The sequence below is a fragment of the Poromitra crassiceps genome (genome assembly GCF_964638095.1).
Source record: "Poromitra crassiceps genome assembly, chromosome: 10".
Lineage (NCBI taxonomy): Eukaryota > Metazoa > Chordata > Actinopteri > Beryciformes > Melamphaidae > Poromitra > Poromitra crassiceps.
In genome coordinates this window covers 7,939,135-7,960,741 of record NC_139631.1, presented here as the reverse complement: position 1 = coordinate 7,960,741, position 21,607 = coordinate 7,939,135, and the positions used below count along the sequence as shown (strand labels likewise).

General features: G+C 45.9%; 1 protein-coding gene across 1 annotated transcript in view; it reads left to right on the top strand.

Moving 5' to 3' along the window:
* fras1 (Fraser extracellular matrix complex subunit 1) overlaps positions 1 to 21,607 on the top strand; it is a gene marked incomplete at its 5' end in the record, with an annotated part of 69,309 nt that overhangs the window by 36,727 nt on the left and 10,975 nt on the right. Inside the window, 13 exons of the mRNA XM_083644717.1 lie at positions 7,548 to 7,672; positions 9,112 to 9,252; positions 9,377 to 9,604; positions 10,108 to 10,221; positions 11,721 to 11,871; positions 13,269 to 13,428; positions 14,295 to 14,463; positions 14,756 to 15,002; positions 17,086 to 17,430; positions 19,104 to 19,264; positions 20,006 to 20,153; positions 20,870 to 21,075; positions 21,312 to 21,468. Of these exons, the coding sequence (XP_083500843.1) occupies positions 7,548 to 7,672; positions 9,112 to 9,252; positions 9,377 to 9,604; positions 10,108 to 10,221; positions 11,721 to 11,871; positions 13,269 to 13,428; positions 14,295 to 14,463; positions 14,756 to 15,002; positions 17,086 to 17,430; positions 19,104 to 19,264; positions 20,006 to 20,153; positions 20,870 to 21,075; positions 21,312 to 21,468 (2,352 nt within the window). The remainder of the gene's footprint in view (positions 1 to 7,547; positions 7,673 to 9,111; positions 9,253 to 9,376; positions 9,605 to 10,107; positions 10,222 to 11,720; positions 11,872 to 13,268; positions 13,429 to 14,294; positions 14,464 to 14,755; positions 15,003 to 17,085; positions 17,431 to 19,103; positions 19,265 to 20,005; positions 20,154 to 20,869; positions 21,076 to 21,311; positions 21,469 to 21,607) is intronic.

The following is a 21,607-nucleotide window of genomic DNA, read 5'->3' as shown; positions in this document are numbered from 1 at the left end:
ATCGACACTTTTCTACAAGATTCTACAAAGTACTTCCTCATTGAAGAGAGCAGTGCGCGAGGTGCTAAAATGCAGGAGCTTATGACGTCATAAGCTCTATATAACCTTTGTACACGCGCGCAACTCGCCCTACTGTGTGTGTGTGTGTGTGTGTGTGTGTGTGTGTGTGTGTGTGTGTGAAACTTCGCGTCACCAGGCTGTGTCGAGCGCTATGCTGTTCTCTCTCTCTCTCTCTCTCTCTCTCACTAGTCCCGAGAGAGAGAGAGAGAGAGAGAGAGAGAGAGAGAGAGAGAGCACACAGAGTGGGAGACACTGACAGACACGCTGTGGGGGCAAAGAACGGACAGAGATCTCTTCCTCTCAGAGCCGCGGAGCAACGCGCGAACACACACACACACACACACACACACACACACACACACACACACGGTGTGTGCACTCATCTCTCTTTCTTTCTTTCTCCGTTTCCCTCCCCCCCTCTCTCTCGCGCTCTCCGAGAGACAGAAATTTCCCTGCTGTAGACTGGACACGCCCACACAGTCCGCGGGAGAAAGTACACTCTAAAAAATAATGAAATCTCATGAGTTTTGCCATGGCTGTCAAACCTAAATTTATATACTTTGTGACGTTCATCATCGTTCAAATTCGGCTGGTGGCTTATTAACCTAGGGTCCTGTGATGTGATGAACTCAAAATGCTAAATAATAAAGAAATATTTCTGGTTTCCAGGGACTTTAAGAAAGAACATACATGGACTATCATATCCCATATCCCCCACAAAGAACATCAAAACACAACAAAACAAAACAAGAAAACTGCATAAGATACACAATAATCCAAGAACAAACAAGACTATTGGACAAACAACCAAACAAAAACAATGCATTCAAAGTAAATACATAGATCTTGCCCTGTTGGCAGCCAGGAAATGCATAGCTTTAAATTGGAAAGCATCCAATCCCCCAGCTGTAGTTCACTGGTGGAATGAACTCTCAAGCTACCATACGTTGGATAACATTTACTACAAGAGCAAAGGCAGATTCTTAGACATCCCCAAAATATGGCAACCACATACAGAGTTTGACTTTAAGAACTTTTTACCCCAGTGTCATTAGGCTTATCAGGATAGGAGCTGAATGCATTGTTTTTGTTTGGTTGTTTGTCCAATAGTCTTGTTTGTTCTTGGATTATTGTGTATCTTATGCAGTTTTCCTTGTTTTGTTTTGTTGTGTTTTGATGTCCTTTGTGGGGGATATGGGATATGATAGTCCATGTATGTCGTGTAAATACCTCATGTTCTTTCTTAACACGTTCACTGCCAAGGACGTGTTAACACGTTTTCAGAATCCAGCTGTTGACTGCCAAGGACGTGTTAACACGTTCTCAGAATCGATTTTTTTTTTTTTGACGGTGGGACGTTGATCTAACCCTTTTACGTCTCCTACACCAGAATTGGAGGTATTGAATGTGTATAATCTATTTTACCGACCCACTGAGTGTCGACATGTCTCTCCACAGTAGAAAGAGGCGACCCAAAACTGGAGGGAAAAGCGCGACGAAGCCGTTCTCATACTGTAAAATTGATGGCGAAAACGCTTTCACTTTCGCGCTGATGCACAGCGGTGGCAACGGTGGGGGGTTCCAAGAATAGATTGGATGCACACTTTGAAACACGCAGCATAAATATGACCAGAATCGCATCAAAGCTCTCAACCAAAACTCCACGAAACGAGCGAGTCCACCCAGACTTCCTCAAACAGCGGCCGCTCAAACAGGCAGCAGCCAGGCAGCAGCAACTTCGTTGTGACACGCCCGCTGGAGAGCCAGGGAGGCAGGAGGAGAACACACACGGAGGGAGGAGTTGGAAGCAGAGGGGGGTTTCCTGCTGTTATGGAGGAAATTACTGTTCAAAACTATTGTTTAGATGTCTGACTCTTACTGATGCCAAAAATGAATGGTTAAAGTGACTGTTCTATCGAATTTCACAAAAAGCCGTTTATCTCTGAATAATTCTTCTGACGCTGAAACCATGCTGTATTCAACTGCTAATGCTTACATAACTACTAACTCTACAAACTAACTCTTTTAGACAGAGAAAGCACACATTCTATTAGTTCTTTTGAGATATTGTGTGTTCACAAAATCTTAGCAGAAAAGAATCCTCGGGTCTTGAAAGATGAGCCAGAATCCTCAAAAAAACCCTCTGGCAGAAGCTAACTACAGTAAAAAAAAAACGTCTGGCAGTGAATGTGTTAAAGATAAAAAAAAAAAAATTAAAAACGGTTAGTCGACTAGTCGACTACCTTTAGGGACGACTAGTCGACTAGTAAAATTCACTAGTCGTGAATGCCCTAGTGAGTACAGGTGTGTGAGTGGACCCACACAGTCAGTAAAGCATTCATACTGACAGTGAGTACAGGTGTGTGAGTGGACCCACACAGTCAGTAAAGCATTCATACTGACAGTGAGTACAGGTGTGTGAGTCGACCCACACAGTCAGTAAAGCATTCATACTGACAGTGAGTACAGGTGTGTGAGTCGACCCACACAGTCAGTAAAGCATTCATACTGACAGTGAGTACAGGTGTGTGAGTCGACCCACACAGTCAGTAAAGCATTCATACTGACAGTGAGTACAGGTGTGTGAGTCGACCCACACAGTCAGTAAATCATTCATAGTGACAGTGGGTACAGGTGTGTGAGTACAGGTGTGTGAGTACAGGTGTGTGAGTACAGGTGTGTGAGTACAGGTGTGTGAGTACAGGTGTGTGAGTGCAGGTGTGTGAGTACAGGTGTGTGAGTACAGGTGTGTGGGTACAGGTGTGTGAGTACAGGTGTGTGAGTACAGGTGTGTGAGTACAGGTGTGTGAGTACAGGTGTGTGAGTACAGGTGTGTGAGTACAGGTGTGTGGGTACAGGTGTGTGAGTCAGTAAATCACATTCAAAGCAGCACAAGGGATTTGTACATGATTATTTGCAGACATAGTAACTGCCTGCATAGTGGAGAAAAAGACAATGTGAAAGACACGCTCTCAACAAACAAATACTCCTTTGACAATAGCAAGTACATTTTTCGGAAACTACATAATTGAACGGAGAGCTGTGAACAAAAAAAAGTCATATTACTATTTATTGTGAGAACCCGTTTGAATTCTAGAAGATATGGGAAATGAGTTTTTGGAGCAGAGAGAATATTATTTTGTTTGGTTTGCATTTTCTGTTATGTGTTTATGGTTAGGTTAGAATTGTATTTGTGAGTGTTCACATCCCTTTGAGACTTTTGCATATTGATGTAGATAATGAATCACTCACATAAGTGTGTGTGTGTGCATGTGTGTGTGTGTGTGTGTGTGTGTGTGTGCGCGCACGTGTGTGTGTGTGTGTGTGTGTGTGTGTCAGTCAAAGAGAACGCAGGTGAGCAGAGAAATATTCATACACGCTTTGATGAAACTCACATACCACATATTCATACATCGTCGGTCTTATAGAATTACTCTGCAGGCACACACACACACACGCGCGCGCGCGCACGTGTGTATATACACACACACAAACACACACGCACTGCGTGCACACACACGCACATACACACACACATAGCGAGCATATTACATAATGAGCCTTGCTCCAGTTCCTCTCTCTCTTTTTTCCCTGGAGTGTATTCCAGCTGTCCTTCAACACACACACACACACACACACACACACACGCACACGGTCTTGATCACGTGACTTCACATTCTGTTTCACTGTTTTACTCCATGTTCTGGCCACCATTTAAAAGGCTTGTTCGGAGGCCAATAACGGACACAAGGAGTCAAGGTTAAAGGGACAGCTCACCCTAAAATCCAAAATACATATTTTTCCTCTCACCTGTAGTGCTATTTATCCATCTATATTGTTTTGTGTTAGTTGCCTGAGTTTTGGAGATATCGGCCACAGAGTTTCTGCCTTCTCTCCAATACAATGGAACTGGATGGCACTCGGCTTGTGGTGCTCAAAGCGCCAAAAAAATACAATTGGAAAAACTCAACAGCAAAATGTCTCTTTCCAGAAATCATGACCCGGTTACTCAAGATACTCCACAGACCTTGTTGTGAGCAGTTTCATGTAGGAACTATTTTCTTTCGACCGAACTACACCCACTAGCTGCTAGCTAGTTCCCACATGAAACTAGCAGCAGCTAGCTATCGGGTGTAGTTCGGTCAAAAATAGTTCCTATCATGGAAGTTGGAAACCCTCATTAGTGTTTTGCTTGCACCTGTGTTTACCCTGCCTTTTCGACACAAAATGGCCACTGTGAAAAAGCCCCCCCCCCCCCCCGTGCAACCAAGAAATTCCGGCTGTGAAATGAGGTGTGGAAGGCGCAGGGAGAGGCATCAGCTATGAGGTGTGGAAGGCGCAGGGAGAGGCAGCTTCTGTGCTGCTGAACATTTCTGCCTCAGCTGAACGGACTCGTCACTCCACCGCACGCTCTCGCAGCATGCTAATTAACTGGATGTTAACAGCACTCTCCAATCTCCTCCTAGGATCAGTTCACCTCAATGCCACAGAGGACTCTGCCACAGAGGACTCCGGATTAATTACAGCTAGCCGCTCAGCCAATCTGTCATTCCCATGTCTAACACACACCGCGTGCTAACACACACACCGCGTGCTAACACACACCGCGTGCTAACACACACCGCTCTCCGCTCCTGTGGGATAGGTTGTCGGCCTACGATGGATGTCGAGGTAACCAAGAGCCCAGAGATGAACGCCTGCTTTCAGAGTCCTGGAAAGACTCATTAGCTGAGGGCATCATGCAGGACACATGATGCTGTCCAGGGAACCCTCCTGACAATCAATGAAGCTCCTCCCATCCATCTGATCCATTGGCCTAGCTTCACACGTTACACAAAAGTACTAAGGAGGCAAATGTCAACGGACACTGATTATGCAAATGAATAGATGCAGCTTCTATTGAGCTCAACAGTCATGTGACGTTTCAAAAACAAAACATAAATGCAGGAAAAAAAGATAGTGTTTTTTTTCTCGCTTTTATTTTTTGTTTTTTGCCAAAAGTGAAATGTTTTATGGTCCCTCATGGTTCTCTGGAAGGTTGGTTGGTTTGGTTCAAGCGTTAAAACTCGTTATAAGATATGGCCCGTTGACTCTAATGACAATGACTCTCTTCTAGGGATGTCACAATATATCGTCCCACAATATATCGCGATATCAAAACGTGACAATATGTATCGTTGAGATTAATTCTCATATCGCGAGAAAAAGAAGCTGAACATGGTGGCACTGATCTGCATCTGATTGCATGCTCGCTCTCCTTTTCATTGCTTTGTTTGAACAGACGAGGGATGTTACAGACACGGAGGGTGAGAAAAAAAGTATTGCAAAAAAAGTATTGTTAAAATATCGTATCGTATCGTTATCGTGAACCCAATATCGTGTATCGTATCGTATCGTGAACTGAGTGTATCGTGACACCCCTACTCTCTTCCCTCCCCACTGAGTCTTCAGAGTCTTGCACTTTGTACACGAACAGCAAGAAGGGTTGACATTTTTCTCACTGGACACTTTCAAACTTCCCAGATTGATCTCAGCCGTCTACTCACCTGCTCCACAGTGAGCACCTCTAAACACCAGAACTCCACTCCATTTTCCTGCTGACACAGCATTCAGCTTGCATCCAAACTCGTGCAAACAAAAGTTGATATTTCCTGTCAAGACGAATGGGAGGTAAAATACAACTGGCCTTCAATACGACAGGTGAAAGAACAGGATTTTCATGACGAATAAGAATGTTGCGCCTCTCTCTCTCTCTCTCTCGCTCTCTCTCTCTCTCTCTCTCTCTCTCTTTCTCTCTCCCTCTCTCTCCCTCTCTCTCTCTCTCTCTCTCTCTCGCTCTCTCTCTCTCTCTCTCTCTCTCTCGCTCTCTCTCTCTCTCTCTCTCTCTCTTTCTCTCTCCCTCTCTCTCTCCCCTGCCTGTTGTCAATATGGTAATGTATAAACTTCCAGCTGGGGAGTTGGTGGCAGGAACGAGGGAGGCTTATGCTTGTTTCGCCATGTCAGAAGTCGACGAAGATTGATGTTGATAAACCTCCGTTTCCATTACGGGGAAATAACTTGTCGTCCATCGCGCTCTGCTCAGGGAAATAAATAACTGTGGTACCATCGGCATCGTTATTAATACAGATCACATCACAAGTCAGCAGCAGAAGTCCATTTGTAGCTCAATATATGAATATCCCTTCCTATAATGACAGGTCTGGAACAAACAATATCTGTCTCATTTAAAATGTCTGCCAACACCACATGAACTTACTGGAGGTAATGGAATGGTGTTAGCTTAAAAATGATAGAGCAGGATTTGAAATGTCATTCAAGCAAAGAAAAAAGAATTGAGAAAATAGAAATGTGATTGAACTTCCATTCATCACATGATTGTTTCGTTTTATGTCAGTACAATAAACATATTGGTAAACGAACTTTATCATACAAAGTGCTACATTGTAAACAAACTTTATCATACAAAGTGCTACATTGTATTATTGGTAAACAAACTTTATCATACAAAGTGCTACATTGTAAACATATTGGTAAACAAACTATCATACAAAGTGCTACATTGTAAACATATTGGTAAACAAACTATCATACAAAGTGCTACATTGTAAACATATTGGTAAACAAACTATCATACAAAGCGCTACATTGTAAACATATTGGTAAACAAACTTTCATACAAAGTGCTACAGTACATTGCCATTCCCACAGAAATCCACCTTTGTTTCACACCATTTCCAGTCTTTCATAATCATCCAACTAAAACAAATTAGCATAAATAGAAGTAATTTTGCTATGAAGCAAAATGCATTTAGGATCTTGGAGATTGCCTCCAGTATAATCTGGTGGAGTTTAAGGTGTTTGATTGTTGCAGTCAAAACTGATGAAGCCTCCTGCTGAGTTTCACTCTGTAGAGCTGACGGAGAGAGAGGAGGAGCTGCAGTCTTCTCCATTAGTTTCCATGTAGTTTAGTTTATTTTTACGTGAAAATGAAACCCGAAAAGGAAAGTGAGGAGAAGTGCATTGTGTGCTCTGGGACAAAGAAAGCCTCAGGGGATTATATCAACTTCTGATGCCAAAAGAAAGACGATCAAAACACAAAAATGAAGAGGAGAAACACACACAGACACAAGAGGAGAAACACACACAGACACAAGAGGAGAAACACACACAGACACAAGAGGAGAAACACACACAGACACAAGAGGAGAAACAGACACAAGAGGAGAAACACACACAGACACAAGAGGAGAAACACACACAGACACAAGAGGAGAAACACACACAGACACATGAATCAGACAACTGGGAAGCAGCACAGAGGAGAGTGGTGAAAAAATAACAAGGAAGGGAAAGAGTGTGGTAGAGTGTGTTTGTGGATGTTTGTGTGTGTATGTGCGTGCGTGCGCGCGCTCGTGTGTGAGTCCATGAATGTGTGTTTGTGTGCGTAAACCCTCAAACTCGGCTAACAGCTGTACCTCTCTCTCTAGGCAGCCGCATCAGCATGTTCACCCAGGCTGACCTGGCGTCGCGCAGCATCCAGTACGTCCACACCAGCGAAGAAGAGAAGCACGCCGACCAGTTCTCCTTCACCGTGTCGGACGGGCCCAATGAGGTGAGCGGGGGGGGGCTGGGTCCAAACCTTCCAATCTGCCCACACCACCTAGTTGGCTGTTTCTGGTCTGGCATCGTGACATGCAACAACCATTCCTCGTTTGAAAAACGTGCGAGTGCTGGGTGAGACGTGACGATTAGCCAATCAGTACCAGTACTAGTGAAGAACATGTCATCCTTCCCTGGAGAAGAAACACAAACAACAAAATCACATTTGCACAATAGAGTGGAGTAAGCTATAGCAAATAATATGAGCATAACTCAGTCTCTTGAAACTCCAGTGGGTGTGCAGTGTGCAGTGTGCAGTGTTTTGTCACAGCTGCGTCAAGTGAATGTGAGTTTTGAAAGGCAGAAATCACCTGGATGAGTGATCATTATGAAGTCAGTGGTATTGATCAACATCTCATATCAAGCCCATCATGCCAGATATATTACTGTATGTTTATTTTGTGCTCTGGAGCAGCAAAAATGATCAATCAGTCTCCCTTAGGATCCTATCAAAACCAGTCAACAAACCATGACCACTCACCACTTTTATAGTGGTGAGATGTGGCAGTCCCAATCCTTCCACTCTCATGCATAAATCTGCCTTGCTAATTCCAGACTAATGAGGACCACAAGGACTTGAGTAAACATGTGAAAAGGTCATGTGACCTTCACGCCTGGCTGGCCGGAGTGCGTGGAGGCTCTTTGTTGCTCGCTGTAGCGCTCGCTGTTAGCGGAGCGGTTTGGAGCGTTTGCTTTGTTTTGAACACTCCTCCCTCCCCGGTTCAGTTCCCTTTAGGAATATGCATCCATATTCATTAACGTTTTGCATAGAAGTATGTTGGTAACACTTGATTTGGAAAGTCCTCCTACACAGGTTCTACAGAGTGTGTGGAACATTTCAACAGCTCTCAATTGAATCTCAACTAATATGCTGTGAAAACAACATCGACAGACAAAGCGAAATATGTGAATTGTTGAATGTCAACTAACAAGCTGTTGAAATGTGACAAATACTCTGTAGAGCCATCCCTCTGTAGGTGGACTATCCAAATAAAAAGTGTTACCAAGTAGGTAGTTTGGGATTTGAAAGTAGTCGTAGAATAGAATACTCATCACGTACTGAGAAGGAGTTGCTAGATATAGCGATACACTGGCTCTATCAGAACTACAGCGTAGCTGTTTAGAGTGAGGTCTCCAATTGTCTAGGAGCCGAGACTACTGTAACACATTACTAGCCAATTGGAAAGTAATATTGCCTGTGGATATGTCAAGGCGAAGGACACGAGCAACGTTGCCTTTAATAGGGACGGGACAAATTCATTGTGGATGACAGAATAATATACACTGAGAAGAGATTACAGTCATAATACTGTTACAGTCGTCATATCTGTAGGTAGAATTGCACATAATTTCCTTCAAATTCCATTCATCGTGTTCTGTGTTGTTGTCCAGGTGGCCCAGACGTTCTACATCACCATCAAGCCGGTGGACGACTCTCTGCCACTGCTGCAGGTTCCTGGCATGAGGGTCCAGGAGGGCGTGAGGAAGACCATCACCGAGTTTGAGCTGAAGGCCACCGATGCAGACACCGAGGTACTGTAACCGATGCAGACACTGAGGTACTGTAACATAGTCAGACACCGAGGTACTGTAACCGATGCAGACACTGAGGTACTGTAACTGATGCAGACACCTCCTCTCTCCTCCTCTCCTCCAGGCGGAGTCGGTGGTGTTCACGGTGGTGCAGGTGCCGCGGCACGGCACTATCGAGCGCACCAGTAACGGGCAGCACTACAGGCAGACCAACAGCTTCAGCATGGATGACATCTACCAGAACCGCATCAGCTACAACCACGACGGCTCCAACTCCCTCAAAGACCGCTTCACCTTCAGCCTGAGCGACGGAACCAACCCGCTGTTCCTGGTGGAGGAGGCTGGCAAGGAGGTGAGGGGACGCGTTACAGGCCTTCACGGGTCTACTCAGAACCTAGGACCTGGGACCTGGGACCCGGGACACTACTATACGGGAACCATACGGGTTTGGCTCCACGTTTATTATAGGGAATGAGGGAATGAAGGATGGCTCATGACCGGAAGAACAAGATCGCGGATACAAGCGTTATCTTTGCTAGCACTCAAAATCTCACTTATTTTCATTTCAATTACCACTGCGTAACACGTACTTTGATGTGTTAATTAAAATAAAAAAGGGAGGTTTTGAGTCCTAGAAACTAGCAAAGATAACGCTTGCCCTGGCACTGGGCGTAAGATATGGCCCTGAGAGAAGAGGAACTCCCAACTGCAGCAACAGAAACTCCAAGCTCCGCCCACACTGTTTGATTGACAGCTGATCTGGTGGGAAAGTGCAGTGCAGAAGCACCACAGTGAGGCTGAGGGACAAAGATGGCCTCTTCCATGTTTGAAAGCTCTTTCTGCCATGTGTTGCAGGTCGTGACGGCCGCTCCGCAGAAGTTCAAGATCGACATCCTGCCGGTGGACGACGGGACGCCGCGCATCGTCACCAACCTGGGCCTGCAGTGGCTGGAGTACATGGACAACAAGGTGTGTGTCTTCCTCTTCCACCTTCACCTCTCTCACTTAACTGCTTATGAAACAGTCTCATGTTCTGATGCCTCACATCTCTGAGACGTCGTTAGACGAGACGATGTTCTGAAACCTTTTAGTTAATACATTGGGATGTATGGTGTGTGGATTAATATCATTTTATCTTCCAGGAACCCCAATCACCAATTGATTCATTATAACTTACTATGCCCATAGGCTATACTGTTCCTGTAAATTATTTCAGGTGAAACTATCTCAAAGCCCTAATTGTACATTATGTCCCCTGGCAACCCCTGGAACCTTTATATATATATGGTCTGGGAATGCTCGGCCGTTTCTTTATTTTGGAGAGAAGTTGCCAGGAAGATGTTGGTAGTGCTGCGAGTCACTGTTCCTCCTGTTGTTTTGTTCTTGAATGAATTTACTGGGTTGAGTTTATCCTTGAGGCAGAGCAGAGGCGTTTTGTGTGTGTGTGTGTGTGTGTGTGTGTGTGTGTGTGTGTGTGTGTGTGTGTGTGAGGCAGAGGCGTTGGCTGTTGTTGGGCCTTACTGCTGCAAAAAAAAGTAGCTCACAGATGGAAGTCTCCTCATACTCTGCCTTTTGAACACTGGGCATCTTCAGCTGTGGACCTGGCTGTCATGGAGATGTTGGTGCCCCGTATGCATGGCGCTAAATGTAGAAAATATTACCGCGTGGAATGCATTTGTTGAAGCCGTGCGTGCGCGGGGGCCATGATAGCCCCATGATAGTTAGGTTGCGTTTGTCTTTGTTGTTGTTGTTGGTTGTTTGTTTGTTGTGTGGGAGACTGTCTGCTTATTCATCCTGCCTGGATTGATATGTTCTGAAGGGCACATATAAACTGTGAGCTAATATAGTTTGTGGGTGGGGAAGGGGGGTTCTGAGTGAATCTGGTTGTGTATGTGTTTGTATAGGCTTTATGTAAATGTTTGGTTTTTTGTCTTTCTTTCTTGTTAAAAAAAACTTGAATCAATAAAAGAAAGATAAAAAAGAAGTCTGTGGGGATCTTCTCAGAGTGACAGTGCCGCAGAGATTGATCAAATTAGCTTGTGTGATTGACAGCAGCACAAAGAGAGGCTCTTCCAGTCTTTGCTCACAATGCCTAATTGACTTGCTCCCCCTGCTGGTTCAAACAGCTCAACACAACACAAGCAGTTGGCTTCTTTGGTACACAACATAACTCATAACATGCATTTGTCCTGCGTGTGTGTGTGCTGTGTTAGCACTGCAGATCATTCATTCTCCAATGTTGTAGAATTGAGCCAAATGAGTGTAATGCAACACCAAGCTCTTGCATCTCTCTCTTAACCAAAGAAATTCCTGACAGCTTCAGTCAATTACATGTTACAGTAAATCGTGGCGATGACATAAATCATTTTTCTCCCGATGGCCACTCCTGTGCTCTGTAGTTGTGCAATCATGATGTAAGAATACTTTTCCAGTATGTTCCAGCATGTTGATTGTTAACCGTCCCACAGGCCACCAACCTGATCACCAAGAAGGAGCTGCTGACCATGGACCCAGACACAGACGACGGGCAGCTGGTATACGAGGTCACCACCGAGCCCAAACACGGCTTCCTGGAGAGCAAGCTCAAACCTGGCAACCCGCTCAGCACATTCACACAAGGTACCACTCAAACCTGGCAACCCGCTCACCACATTCACACAAGGTACCACTCAAACCTGGCAACTCGCTCACCACATTCACACAAGGTACCACTCACACCTGGCAACTCGCTCAGCACATTCACACAAGGTACCACTCACACCTGGCAACCCGCTCAGCACATTCACACAAGGTACCACTCACACCTGGCAACCCGCTCAGCACATTCACACAAGGTACCACTCAAACCTGGCAACTCGCTCAGCACATTCACACAAGGTACCACTCACACCTGGCAACTCGCTCAGCACATTCACACAAGGTACCACTCACACCTGGCAACTCGCTCAGCACATTCACACAAGGTACCACTCAAACCTGGCAACCCGCTCACCACATTCACACAAGGTACCACTCAAACCTGGCAACCCGCTCAGCACATTCACACAAGGTACCTCTCAAACCTGGCAACCCGCTCAGCACATTCACACAAGGTACCACTCAAACCTGGCAACCCGCTCAGCACATTCACACAAGGTACCACTCAAACCTGGCAACCCGCTCATCACATTCACACAAGGTACCACTCAAACCTGGCAACCCGCTCAGCACATTCACACAAGGTACCTCTCAAACCTGGCAACCCGCTCAGCACATTCACACAAGGTACCACTCAAACCTGGCAACCCGCTCAGCACATTCACACAAGGTACCTCTCAAACCTGGCAACTCGCTCACCACATTCACACAAGGTACCACTCAAACCTGGCAACCCGCTCACCACATTCACACAAGGTACCACTCAAACCTGGCAACCCGCTCAGCACATTCACACAAGGTACCACTCAAACCTGGCAACCCGCTCAGCACATTCACACAAGGTACCCTGCTCAGTGGAGGAAGAAAGAAAGAAAGTAAGTAAGTAAACGAATGGAGGAAGGGTTAATGAAGTCACACCTCAGTTTCTTTTTTCCTCTCCTCTGTTTTTCTTTCCATCCTTTCATCATATTCTCATTAACGTATTTACATAATGTGGAGATATTTCTGTTCTGCTGAGGGGGTGTTCATACCATCTTCCCCTCCCAATAGCTCATGGCTGTTTTAATATGGTTTGTTTTTTCCTTTTATTTTACACTATTGTGCACCTTTGTTGAGAAAAGCGCTGTACAAATACATTTCCATCAGCTCCTCTGTGGCTGAAAATGGAGGCCAGCTCTATTGCCAACTCCTCTCTGCCAGCCATATTATTTCCTAAGCTAGAGAGGCCTGGGACTTTACAAAATCTAAGTTTTGTTGTGAGAAATTCTGTCTGAATTCTAAACCAGGTTAGGAGTGTTTTGAAGAAGACTGAGCACCAAAAGGGATTTAAGCAGGGGGTTTTTTGTACGGTAATCTGACCCTGTTCCTCTGATCTGCAGCCGATATCAACCTGGGTCTGATCCGCTACGTGCTGCGCCAGGACAACGTCCAGGACACCATGGACAACTTCAAGTTCCTGGTGAAGGACAGCAAGCCCAACGTGGTCAGCGACAACGTCTTCCACATCCAGTGGTCGCTCATCAGCTTCGAGCACAAAAGGTCTGCAAAGAACATTTACATGTATTCACCGTTAAAAACATGTATTCAGCGTTAAAAACATGTATTGACCGTTTACCAATCACATTTACAGCACTGATGTGTGTGGTCACTGCCCTGCATCAGCTGCTCTTTCCATAGCAGTGGAACAGCAGTCAGACTAGTAGAATATAACTGAGACACTAGACAACTTATACTTACTATATATACTTAACATATACTTAATACTGAATCACAGGTATGATAAGTATAATATACTGTATACACATTTTTTTGTGAATCACTGGCACATGGTATGGCTCAGAGTTTGAGATTGTGTAACAAGTGATCTATATATGGCAGTGGTTCTCAACATGGGGTCTGCGGACCACTAGGGGTCCTTGGGGGGGGGGGGGGGGGGGGGGGTTCAGGGGGTTCCCAGCCAATTGATAAATTGTTAAACTTCACTATTGTTTCATTGACTTAATATTTCATTTATTTTCAAGTTATCACAGGTAGAGAATGCAGATGATTGATTATGTTGATCATAGTTTCACTGTCGTCTCTTTACCTACAATGCAGACAATCGTGGGATTCTAGACAAAATCATATCTGACAAAAGACGCTCAGATTTGGGTCTGAGAGGCCACATCTCATCCAATGGGGGGTTTGTGGCCCTAATGTGGATTAAATAAATAAGGGGTTCTTGATTTGAAAGAAGTTGAGAATCATTTATCTACTGTATGGGTCTGCTGTAACTTAAATTACCAATTAATTTCCCTTGGCAAGCGTTTCTGCTCTACTAGCCTACAGTACAATCTGGACAGTCTCCGGTCTCGGGATGTTAAAAAAGTTCAAGGAGTGTGAGATGTTCTCTGGTGGTTCCACAGCTACAATGTGAGTGAGAAGGCGGGCACGGTGGGCGTGACGGTGAAGCGTAGCGGGAACCTGAACCAGTACGCCATCGTGCTGTGCCGCACCGAGCAGGCCAGCGCCACCTCCACCGCCAGCGTGGGCTCCCGGCCCGGACAGCAGGACTACGTGGAGTATGCCGGCCAGGTAACTCAGCCGCCTCACTCCAACCCAGTAGAGGGCATTATGACGCTCAACAACTGGAGTATGAACATTTTAATATAATTCTAACTGTTTCATTAAAAAAACTAAACTAAACCAAATAACAGTTCCAGGGTCAAAAAGTGATCTTTATTCTCATAATTATGCTGTGTGGGTGCAGCTCTCTCTCTCTCTCTCTCACTCTCTGTTGCTGTGAAATGGGTCTGGGGGGGGGGAACATGATGATGACATAGTCACAGACATTGAGACAGCCTGCTTTGGCCTCCTCTGTTTGCAGGTGCAGTTTGACGAGCGCGAGGACACCAAGGTGTGCACCATTGTCATCAACGACGACGCGGTGTTCGAGGGGACGGAGAGCTTCCAGGTGGAGCTGAGCATGCCCGTGTACGCTCTGCTGGGCGGGGTCACGCGCGCCCGCGTCAACATCAACGACACCGAGGACGAGCCCACGCTGCAGTTTGACAAGAAGACCTACCACGTCAACGAGAGCCAAGGCTTCATCCACGTCCCCATCCAGAGGAAAGGTACATCCTGTTAGAAGCAGGAACAAGCTTCATCCAGAGGAAAGGTACATCCTGTTAGAAGCAGGAACAAGCTCCATCCAGAGGAAAGGTACAACCTGTTAGAAGCAGGAACAAGCTTCATCCAGAGGAAAGGTACAACCTGTTAGAAGCAGGAACAAGCTTCATCCAGAGGAAAGGTACAACCTGTTAGAAGCAGGAACAAGCTCCATCCAGAGGAAAGGTACAACCTGTTAGAAGCAGGAACAAGCTTCATCCAGAGGAAAGGTACAACCTGTTAGAAGCAGGAACAAGCTTCATCCAGAGGAAAGGTACAACCTGTTAGAAGCAGGAACAAGCTTCATCCAGAGGAAAGGTACAACCTGTTAGAAGCAGGAACAAGCTCCATCCAGAGGAAAGGTACAACCTGTTAGAAGCAGGAATAAGCTCCATCCAGAGGAAAGGTACAACCTGTTAGAAGCAGGAACAAGCTCCATCCAGAGGAAAGGTACAACCTGTTAGAAGCAGGAACAAGCTCCATCCAGAGGAAAGGTACAACCTGTTAGAAGCAGGAATAAGCTCCATCCAGAGGAAAGGTACATCCTGTTAGAAGCAGGAACAAGCTTCATCCAGAGGAAAGGTACAACCTGTTAGAAGCAGGAATAAGCTCCATCCAGAGGAAAGGTACAACCTGTTAGAAGCAGGAACAAGCTTCATCCAGAGGAAAGGTACAACCTGTTAGAAGCAGGAACAAGCTTCATCCAGAGGAAAGGTACAACCTGTTAGAAGCAGGAACAAGCTTCATCCAGAGGAAAGGTACAACCTGTTAGAAGCAGGAACAAGCTTCATCCAGAGGAAAGGTACATCCTGTTAGAAGCAGGAACAAGCTTCATCCAGAGGAAAGGTACAACCTGTTAGAAGCAGGAACAAGCTTCATCCAGAGGAAAGGTACAACCTGTTAGAAGCAGGAACAAGCTCCATCCAGAGGAAAGGTACAACCTGTTAGAAGCAGGAACAAGCTTCATCCAGAGGAAAGGTACAACCTGTTAGAAGCAGGAACAAGCTTCATCCAGAGGAAAGGTACAACCTGTTAGAAGCAGGAACAAGCTTCATCCACGGGAAAGGTACAACCTGTTAGAAGCAGGAACAATCTCCATCCAGAGGAAAGGTACAACCTGTTAGAAGCAGGAACGAGCTTCTGCAACATCAGTTTCAGCAGAAACCCAGTGAATGTGCAGCCAGGATGAGTGTGAGCCAGGTCAGATAGTTAAATATGGTAGACATGCTCAGTGTTAACTACCTGAAAAACTCATTTGAGGCAGGAATAGTTGAGTCATAAACCATTTATTAAATCATTTATTGCAATGAAATATGGTTATGTTTGGTGTTACAACCTGCTGACAGGGAGAATAAACAACCCTCCAAACATCCTCCTGTGCTCCTCCAAGCACACTGAAGATTTAGCAGGAAGTGCAGTGAACAAAACCCCCAAACAACAGAAACACAAGTGCTACAGTCCCTACCAGAGCTGTGACCAAGTCAGCTTTGCTCAAGTCCCAAAGTCAGTCTCAAGTCTTGACGCACAAGTCTCAAGTTAGATTACCAAGTCAAGTCCATGCCTTTAATGTCAAGTCTCCCAATGCCCTTAGAAAATGTATAACCATCTGGGACCCGTTTTTAGTCTACCTCAACGAGGCTAGGGGTGACGGGTGACTCACCCGGCTGGCTTCCCATAGACCCCTTGAGTGAGAACCCAGGTACTGTATATCGTTTACAAGAACATAAGAACCTTAGGTGGCTGGCGGCACCACTTTGTAATGTTGATTATATTTTTATATATTTATTATAGTGTCTGAGCCTGTTTGTCTGTTTTGTCTTGTTTGTGTTCTATACAAATTTAAAATATGGGAAGAAAAAAAGAAAATGTCAAGTCTCAATTTTACCTTAATCTTAATGTCCATATCTTAATATCTGACAGAAAACTACATATCTACTTTAGCTATAGGACTTTTAATAATGAATCTCCTCTGCTCTCATCTCTCAAAAAAAAAAAAAAAAAAAAATCTTGAATCTTGAATCCTCTCCTCTCCTCCGCTCTGTCTCCAAGGTGATGCCTCCAGCACGGTGTCGGCTCTCTGCTACACCGTGGCCAAGTCGGCGCAGGGCAGCAGCCTCCACGCGCTCGAGTCCGGCTCCGACTACAAGAGCCGCGGCATGGGCGGAGACAACCGCGTCATCTTCGGCCCCGGCGTCAGCATGACCACCTGCGACGTCAAGCTGATCGACGACAGCGAGTACGAGCTGTCGGAGGAGTTTGAGCTGGTGCTGTCCGACGCCTCGGACAACGCCCGCATGGGAGACGTAAAGGTGGCCAAGGTCATCATCGACGGGCCCAACGACGCCTCCACCGTCACTCTGGGGAACGCCACCTTTACCTTCAGCGAAGACGCAGGTACGAGACGGCTTCATTTGCAGAGGAGGATCAGGGCCACATGTGATTCTTTGAGTTCTGAGATTAGTCTCAGAATGCTGAGAATGAAGTCGAGAATGAATTCTGACTTTAAATTCAGAATTCTGACCATCTCCAAACTTAAATAAATAAAACAACTAACTACCGTAAATTCCGGACTATAAGACGCACCGGTCTATAAGCCGCACCTTCAAAGGTGACTATTTTTTTATTCTATAAGCCGCACCGGTCTATAAGCCGCGGGTGTTTTGATGTTTAATTACCATATGTAAGGCTTCATGCACAGAGGGGATTGTCGGGAAAGAGATGGCTGTTTGGGGAAGCTCCCATTTATTAACATTTCAACAAAACAAAAGTCAGGTCACTAATCCCCAGACAAAATCACACATTGTGAGATGCTTAAAAATCACCATCGGCGGGAGCTGCTGTGCAGCCAAGAACACAAGTGAAATTCGTTCTCTCGTGACCTGTGGTTCTCAACGTGATGGACGATTCACCTTTCTTGTTAACAGTCCTAGTGAGAGGCAGGTCGAACGTCAAAGGCACTTCATCCATATTTATGATCTGCTCCGGTCCGATGGAATATTCCTTGATCTTTCTTTGTGTGAATTCGCCGAAGTTTGTAATTTTCTCCTGGTAGTCGGGAGGGAGTTGCTGACACACAGTCGTCCGCGCCCTGACGGACAGTCCCTTTCGTCTCGGGTTTGTGCATGATCCTTTGCTGCTGCTGCTGTTGTTGTTCCTGTCTCGCTACTGTCTCAGACATGGCTTTCAGGCTCAATCGCCGCCATCGTCGTAACACAGCCAGTTCTCCATCTTTTGAAGCATGATGTTAGATTACAACGAGCTAGTTGTGTGGCTTAGCCTTCCAAAATGTTGCTGTTAGTTTTTTAGAATGTAATACATAGAATTGGGAATGTTACATTCAATTTCATTCAGACTGTCTTACAGGCTCAATCGCTGCCTTTTTCCCCCCGGAGCGAGGGAGGAGGGAGGGAGGGTGTTTTACCGTAGTGGCTGAGAGAGAGTAGTGGCACAGTGCTCCAATCAGGTCGCGAGGCACATTTTTTGCAACATCATCCAATCAGGGTCTCGCTCTCATAATGTCTGTCTTGCTCTCGTTCTGCCTCATACCAACATCCATAGATTTTGGAGGTTCCCGAGTGGCCGTTTGCTGGAAAAATCCATAGATAAGACGCACCGTTATATAAGCCGCAGGGGGCAAAAAAGGCCAAAAAACGGGAAAAAAGCCGCGGCTTATAGTCCGGAATTTACGGTAAATAAATAAATACATTCACATATAGCCCTAATCCTCGTCTATATTCATTGTACAATTCCTGCTTTTTATTGCATTCTTGCTGAACTACTTCTGCACTTTCACTCTATTTTTAAGAGAGAGAAAATAGGAAAACAAAGTTTGACTCTTTTCAGTTGTCAAGTTAGTGCTACTCTATCAAATAAAGTCATAGTAAAGAAAAACTAAAGTAGTCAAGAAAATTTAATTATCTCCGTGGGGAAATGGAGCAGGTGAAATGTTCAAGCATGCATAGTCTTAGGACTTCTATACGAAAATACAAGAATCCTGCTACTTTTCGACGTTCCAAACCTGTATTGAATCTGTCTCTTGAACCGTGATCTCCACACACTCCCACCAGGCACCATTGAGATCCCGGTGCTGCGTCACGGCAGCGACCTGTCCTCGGTGACGTCGGTGTGGTGCGCCACCCGGCCCTCGGACCCGCCCTCGGCCAGCCCCGGTGTCGACTACATCCCCAGCTCCAAGAAGGTGGAGTTCAAGCCCGGCAGAACCGAGGAGGTGAGGAGAGGGGGAGAGCTTCTGCTGCAGCATGCAGTCACCTACAACAACATAATCTGGTGTCACTTCAAGGCTGGCTTCTAGATTGCCTCTCACATCTACCAGGAGAACATATTTATATAACAGATAAATGATCAAGGATGCGTCTCCTCGCTATCACACTTTACCCGCTGCTCTGTGGCTGTCAGGGTGACAACTGAACTTGCCAAGGCACTTAATTATCTCACAGATAAAACTCTCTTGCAAGTGCAGAAGTGACACCGTGCGGAAACACTGCTGTTGTTTGCCTCACTAGGCTACATGGTTGTTTTATCTGTAAGTCAAAGTCTTGGCAGGTCTGAAAGAATACGATATAAGTGTTAAAATAATCAAAGTGTTCTTACCTTAGAGAAAAATGTCCAAGTCTGCATCCGTTTTTCTGCCTCCTGTTCTCGGGTTCCTCCTACTTTCAATGGCAATACGGAAGTTTAATATTGTATATTGTATAATATTGTTTAATATTATAATATGCTGCTGAGACACTGAGTTCTGGGGGTGTGGCTGCTGAGATGCTGGGTCCTGGGGGTGGGGTGGGAGGGTGTTGTGGTGTTGTGTTGTAATGTAGTGTTTGGTTACTGTGTTGTAGACTCATCTGTTTAGTTTTCTGTCTGTCTATTTTGTTCTGAATGTTGTGTAAATGAATAAAATAATTGATCATAAAAAAACCACACTGCTCACGCTCGGCCTGCTCCCCTGCTCCAGACGTGCAGTCTGACCATCATGGACGACGTCCAGAACCCGGCCATCGAGGGATCCGAGTCCTTCGTGGTCTTCCTCAGTTCACCGCAGGGTGCCGTCCTCCAGGAGCCCTATGAAGCCAACGTCGTCATCACAGACACCTTCCAGGACAGTATGTACACACTGGAGATCAGACGGCGTTTGCAAATTCATTTTTCACACATTTCTGTTGTGTTAGACAGTGAGACTGTTTTATGAGATCCCTGACTTAAAAAAGACAGTACATTAACAGCTATTCACTATTCTGAGATGAACCTTACAAACCTCCAGTGTAGCAAAGTGGTGGCCCAACGGTTAGAGAAGCGAGCTTGTGACCGGAAGGTCGTCGGTTCAATCCCCGGGACCGGCAGGATAAATCTGTCTGGGGAAAGTGAAAAGGTAGCGCTTGGCCCTCCCTCATTACCACTGAGGGGCCTTTGAGCAAGGCCCTTAACCCCAACTGCTCCAGTGGAGCTGATCAGTGGCCAGCAGATCAGACTGTGGTTGTACTGGTCAGCTTCCAGGTATGAATGTGTGTGTGAATGGGAACAGGGCACTCCTGAAAAAGAGAGCATTGCTCTCAGTGAGACTCCCCCTGAATAAATTAAGGTTAAATAAATATGGTGAAACATGACAGGGTGAATGGGTCGGAGAATTTCCTCAACCCGTAGAGGAGCATGAAATCCTTCCGTTGAACTGCGCTATGCATCTCATCTTTAATTCAAAGCTCCTCTCAGTCGTCTCAGTTAGATGAATGTAAAACACCAGCGTCTTTATTTTTTTATATACCCAGGTGTACATCCACAGTTCTACTTGCAACTTATCATCCCATTCCCCCCCCCCTCCCAGTTCCCAGCATGCAGTTTGAGAAGAGTGCGTACACAGTGAAGGAGAAAGATGGTGTCCTCCACATCCCCGTCCTGCGTACGGGCGACCTGAGCTTCAAGTCATCGGTGCGCTGCTTCACCCGCACCATGTCGGCCATGGTGATGGACGACTTCCAGGAGAGGAGGAACGCGGACGATTCACGCATCACCTTCCTCAAGGGAGAGAAGGTAGGATCTACTGACACTTTATTCAATGTAGATACAACCTAATTATAGGCAAGCTGTCGTTTATCTGCTTTTTGAACATCTGGGGACCTCCTGTAACCCCCTCAAGGACCCCTGGTCTCCGAACCCCAGGTTGAGAAACACTGACTCCACATTCAGGTTTTTGGTGTGTGTGTGTGTGTGTGTGTGTGTGTGTGTGTGTGTGTGTGTGTGTGTGTGTGTGTGTGTGTGTGTCCCAGGTGAAGAACTGCACAGTCCACGTGAACGACGACTCTGTGTTTGAGCCCGAGGAGGAGTTCCAGGTTCATCTCGGGACGCCGCAGGGCGACCACTGGAGCGGCGCCATGGTGGGCGCCAGCGACATCGTCACCATCACCATCACCAACGACGAAGACGGTGAGCAGCCGCTCAGTTCACAGATTTGACAGATGGAGTCATTATAGTCGTCTCACTGATTGCTGAGATGCTGCTGCACTTTTGTTCCATTTCCGAGAGGAACTGTGTGGAAAAATCAAGTTTTGGGTCTTTGCCATTT